The sequence below is a fragment of the Mytilus trossulus genome, chromosome 7 (assembly GCF_036588685.1).
Source record: "Mytilus trossulus isolate FHL-02 chromosome 7, PNRI_Mtr1.1.1.hap1, whole genome shotgun sequence".
Lineage (NCBI taxonomy): Eukaryota > Metazoa > Mollusca > Bivalvia > Mytilida > Mytilidae > Mytilus > Mytilus trossulus.
Window position 1 is genome coordinate 63,735,967 of NC_086379.1, and position 6,283 is coordinate 63,742,249.

At 32.7% G+C, this 6,283-nt stretch overlaps 1 protein-coding gene across 1 annotated transcript; it reads right to left on the reverse strand.

The window, feature by feature from the left end:
- Window positions 1–478: 478 nt before the first annotated feature.
- On the reverse strand, window positions 479–4,240 carry LOC134727206 (U3-aranetoxin-Ce1a-like). Its single transcript, XM_063591586.1, has 3 exons — window positions 4,075–4,240; window positions 1,639–1,759; window positions 479–741 (listed from the first exon to the last, which is right to left on the reverse strand). Exons 1-3 carry the CDS (start codon window positions 4,132–4,134, stop codon window positions 536–538), a joined length of 387 nt encoding a protein of 128 aa, XP_063447656.1. The 5' UTR covers window positions 4,135–4,240; the 3' UTR covers window positions 479–535.
- Between the last annotated feature and the right edge of the window lie 2,043 nt (window positions 4,241–6,283).

Here is a 6,283-nt window from a genome sequence, read left to right on the forward strand (position 1 = left end):
TTTTAGTTGGTAATCCGGATTTTTTTCTATCGATTTATAAGTTTCGAACAGCGGTATACTACCGTTCCCTTTACTTTTCACAAATGGAAAAAATACTTTTTGTTTTGTTTCCGATCTGTAATTTAAGGTTGCACAAACCAAGATTTATGAAATTAATACACAATGCTTATCACCACAAAACTCGGATCAAGTACACATTTTGGCTTACATCACTTTTACCGTTATTCAGTTATGTCCCTTTATTACATTATATGATATGCAAACGGGGGTAACATCTATGTTCCATGGACACAGACACATTCCCCATTTATTTTCATAATTTTGTTATATATTTTACATTGTTATTAATCAAATATGGTAATGGTATACAATTGAAAATGGAAATAAGGAATGTGTCAATGAGACATCAACCCGACCATAGAACAGACAACAGCCAATGTTTGGTCTTGTCCTGGAATTTGAAATAACAAGACGTAAACCAGTTTTTCAGGTCAAATCTTCAACAGATGTTTATTTGGTTATTTCAGTCTGCGCATTATGGTGCTGTTTGGCATTCACTGTGCCAACCAAAAAGCATACTACGTTTCAATATCGTCTTGATTGGGGCAATTGTCAGAGTAGGGAGGGTCGGGTCCTGGATAAGATTACATTTCAGACCAGGTGCACACCCGCAATGGCCATTCATTGTAGCTATACCGCTGCAATGTTCACCTTGGGTTCTATATTTTTCACACCATCCACCTGAAATAGAAATATTAAAAAAGTATTACAGCTTATTTCTTTATGCTTGTAGAGGAAAACTTTGGTGGGCTTGCTTGCTCTGTTTTTATAAACATTAATTCAAGCTTTGTCATGTTTGTAATTAACATGAACATCTTCAAACAATATAGGCATTTGACACATTCACCATTTCCTTTCTCAATTTTATATTTTAATCTGTATATATTATATTGTATTTAAATTTGATTGGACATTATATCAATAACAATTGTACAATATACACCCCTAGCAAACAAACTAACCAAAGTCTTGCTTTACATGCATTAGGTAACTAGCTGTATTTATATTGTGAAATTCTTCGATAGATGAAAACATTTCAAAGGACGTAGCATTATGTGCGCATAGAAATTGTTTCATGTACATGTACAACTGTCACCAAAAAGGTTGAAAAAGGTATCAAACATTTGAATAGAATTGACATATAGAGAATTTATTACATAACGCTGTTTAAATTGAGATAGGGTGTCAAACCTCGCTTAGATTACCTTCCGTGGCACCAGAGATCCACCTCGCCGGTTTTTGATGGGGTTCATGTTGTTCGGTCTTTATGGTTTATGTAGGGTATTTTGTAATCGGTTGTATATGTCTTTTCGTCGGTTTTCGCATTCTTGCTGTTTTTCGTTTATTTCTTTTAATAAAAGTTTTGTAACTTTTGCTTACTTAATACTTAAAAAACACAATTGCATGTTATAGTTCTTTTACACTGGCTAATATTCATATACGGTAATAGTAATGTTCATGTTGCATATGGCTAGCTATATCAAAACTACGTGTAGCATTATGTTGTTAAACTACTGGTTTATTTTCATACTTGACATGTAGAGATATTCATATTAGATATTTTGGATGCATACATACCTTGAACCATACCAGCAAAAGGAAGAATGGAGGCCTGTCTTTTTTTACTTGCTACCATAGGTCCTTCATGATAGAAACAACACTCGTCTGAGGCACACTCTGACGTATGCTTACACTGGACCTTAAAAATCCAGCAAAATTTATTTTAGAGTTTCATTTAAACAAAATATTTTAACAATTCAACGGAATTAAGAAGAAAATTTCAAAATTCAATTGAAAAACCGATTACAGATCAATTTGCTTTTGAAGTAAGAAAATCAACAGAAAAACAACCATGTTTTAAGATCTTTAATTGATTTGCTTTCGGTTTATCTTTCCTAACCTGGCACCACAATATTTTTCTTAGTGTATTGGACACTACCAGTCAAATATAATAATAGGTTTGAATCTTTTAAAAGGACAAAATGGTATAGTAGATTGAAATAAAAAGGGGTCAAACTTAATATGTATGTAACAATTTTTTACTTTGATTAAGTTTAACGTCTTGGTTCAGATTTAAGATACTAAGAGACCTGAGTTGGTTACTTAAAGTCCATTGGTTAATATTTCATGGATGTCAAAGACGAGCAAGTAACCTGTATTTTTATTCAGAAACTTTTATTTTAATTTGTGAAAAAGTGAATTTTGTTATCATAGATTTTAATTTCTAATGTTGTAATGCCACCCACCCACCACTCAATTACCGAGGCAAGTGGTTTCCAACGTTTTCTTTTATAACCATGTCCTTTGCCAGTAAAACAATACGTCCCACAAATCAGCAGTAGAAAGTTTTCTATCTTACTCAATTTTAAATAATGCATGTTTTGGCATTACTAAACTTCTGAATCTTTTACTGTCCTTATCCAGTAGCCTCTATTCTATAGTAGAACCTATTGTCCGACCGGTATAAAAACAGTTTCAAAATAAGCGATTAAATTTGTAAACATGTATATGTAGTTAGTTACAGAACAACCGAAAAAGAAAAAGAAACATTGGGACTAAAAGCGCAATCAAGCTTACACTAATGTCTGTGCACTGTCAACTGTGCCTGGTGTCACATGTGGGAACATTCCTATTGTAAAGTTACTCAATAAATGTTTTTAATTATATGTATATATCTAAACCAATTGACTTTTTTGTTATCTCCCGGGAGAAAAGGCTGTTTATTGTTCCAATTCTGATGGATTCTACTATTCATAAATCTCACGAATGAAAATGTCTTTTAAAAGTAACACGAAGTATATCTGTAAGATCGTAATTGAAACGTGTATAACGAAACAGTTGTTACCAAATACTCCCACTTGTTTAAATTCAGAGATAAGACAGCATTGTCCAAATTATATTACAGCCATGTTTTACCATGCCGTACTTACCTTCGACGAACCTATTAAAGGTCCCTTAATGAAAAACACGAAAGAAAAAAACAACCAAAAAAACCCAGTGCAAACAACAAAAAACTAACTGTCTGATTCATGTACAAAAAAATGAACGAAACACAAATATGATATATATACACCAACAAACGGCAATCGCTGAATTAAGGGCTCCATGCTGTTGACAGGCACACACAAGATCAATTTGGTGGGTTTAACATGTTTGCGATCGCTCAACCCTCCCATAAACTGGACGAGCTAGGGACAATGGTGTAACAGCACAATATTAGAAAAATCAGTTTCCATTGGCTTGTAGAAAGCGAATTACATCTAATGAATTAATCCAGTTATCAAAGACTAAAATATCGATCAGTACACATCAAATGGACACAGCTTAAAGATGTCTTGATCAAACGTCAAAAAACAAGTAAACTGTTTCGATCGTACGTAGGATCACGAGGGCTCAAAATTGTTCCCATATAGCAATCTATATATATATTTTTTAATTTGTTGTACTTACTAATAAGAATAATACACGAAAACTGTGAAGAGCATATGTTAGATGGGAAGAAAATTAAAATCCTGTATTTTTTTGTAGACTGTTTCAATTTACCTAGTATTAGCGTTGATTCCGATAAAAAGATCGAATGTTATAGTACCAATGAAGCCATATTTAATTTTTATGACGTATATTGTGTAATAATAAGTTTATTCAAAAGATCATTGTTTTTACATATGACTAATAAAAGTAATACACGAAAACTTGTGGAATTGCGTGAACTCCGAAAGAAGCGAGTATGCGTCGACAGAGCCTCCTTCTATGCATTCGAATCCACACTCAAAATGAACCATTAGAATAAAGACGCAATAGATATTTTTTATATTGATTTTACGTCTTTTTTTGTATCTAAAGCATGTCGATTTCTCATGAACTTTCTAGCTCATAAATCTGTTGGATCAGTTTTGTGTAAGTACCACATCCCTGCTAAGAAGTCATTAAAGTAGGACATACATGAGCGTGACGTATTAATTGAGATGTTTCAACGCACTTTGGAACAAAATATCCGTAAATATATATCCATACCTTTGATGAAGAAGCGATTGCAATAGAGATTCCGAAAAGTACAAATATTTCCTTCCACATTATGATTTCCTAAGTGTAACACCGACAGAACTGATTGAACCAAAAGTTTGAAGTGACAGTTTCACTATATTAAATATTAAAGATAAGATTCTCAAACAGATTCTTACATATTCTGATAAGCTTTTCTGTCATTTACTAAGTAGACCAGTTAAAGGTTAGGCAATTTTGACAACGAATTCCTAGTAACATTCAAACTTATGTTTTTTCTTCTAAAACATAGCATTTTCATGTACTAGGATATTTAGACAAAATAAAGCTGATATATTATAAACAGTTCTTCTCTATATAATTGATTGATAAGTTTTTTGAGTTAAAAGTAAAATCACAAAATTCTGACCTCCGAGGAAAATTCAAAACGGAAAGTCCCAAATCAAATGACAAAATAAAAAGCTCAAACACATAAAACGAACGGATAACACCTGTCATATTGAATTTCCTGACTTGGTAAAGACATTGTTTATGCAGAAAATTGTTGATTAAACCTGGTAAAATACATCTCTTTTGTTAATTCACAGTATAAATCAGAACATGCAGTAACATATCGCCACAAGTTATATCCGTTTTATATATATTTTGAATGAGTTGCAATAGTTGGATAGCAATACTAACAGTCAAGTCACTGTAATTCTTTTCATGTTTTACTGTATATTGTAATTGGTCGACGTTTACTCACTTAATATGATATTCAAGAGATTATCCAAAGTCTCGAGCGTATAGTTCAATAGTTGTCGTTTGTTTCTGTATAAGATACAAATGTAATTGTCTTTCGTTCATTATTTTGTACAAACATATGGCCGTTAGTTTTCTCGTTAAAATTGTTTTTGCCATCCAGGCCTTTTATAGCTGATTATACGATGTGGGATTTGATCATTGCTTACAAGGACGCATTAAACAATGGGTTGATAGGAGTATATTAAAACTCATTCCACAGAAGATATCGCGGAAAAAGGATAATAAAAAAACCAAAACTCCCAGCTTAATTAAAAAAAATCAACATCGGTATTTTCTGTTTCTGTTAAATCTCTTTTATATTCATGGAATCATCGATTAGAAAGTTTCAAAAGATTGAATATATGTTTTGTGTTGATTAAACAACCTCGGATTGAGAAAACATGTTATTATCTGAAATGTTAGGTTGTTTTTTAGTGTAATGCTGCTTTGATAATAAAAAAAATATCGTTATGTCCATAAAACAAGAAGATTGACATTACGACAGATATTATGCAACTTGCAAAAGAGGGACGAAAGATACTAGAGGAACAATCAAACTCATAAATCGAAAAAAAATAACACGCCATGGCTAAAAATGAAAAATACAAGCAGACAAACAATAGTACACATGACACAACATAGAAAACTTAAGAATAAGCAACATGACCACACCAATAACTGTGGGTGATCTAAGGTGCTCCGGGAGGGTAAGCAGATCCTGCTCCGCAAGTGACATCCGTCGTGTTGTTCATGTTATAACAAATCCAGTTAATCGACGTGATACCGCCCGGAAAATTTTCATAGGGAAGACCTTAATTTTACCACTTGGAATCAATAGCTTCCTTCAGACATGTATGTATCAAGTCAGGAAGCTAACAGTTGTTTTTTACCAGTTACATTGGTTGATGATGTTTAATTTGTCAGGTTACGCCTTTCTTGATTAAGTCGATGCAAATCTGATTGACTGCAGGTCGTTGGTCATATCAGTACTATACACTCATTCGTCAGAGAAATGGCTTGATTATTCATAACTTGCATCGAATTTAACAAGTTTAGTTTTTTTATCAGTTAATTGTTTTAAGTTACATATATATATACGATTTTGCGGGCATCTTTTAATTTTTCTAAAATCAAAGTATAAAATATCATTTTCAGGGAATCATGCCATTAAAAGTCATGTACTTATGGAAGTCTTGGTGACTTTCTTGTACTTATGATAGATTAACCAGAAAATAATTTTTAACTCTGAACAAGGCATACTTTCTTTATTTTGTTTACATGTATAGGACGAATATACTGTAATGGATCTTATGTTTGGCTTCGCAAGCATGTTTTTGGCCATTCACTTCGTTTTTGAAATTTTGTATGTGTGCTGACAGCAGAACAAGTCAGGCCAGGTCCACACTCACAATGACCATTCATCTTAGCAATGAAGCTG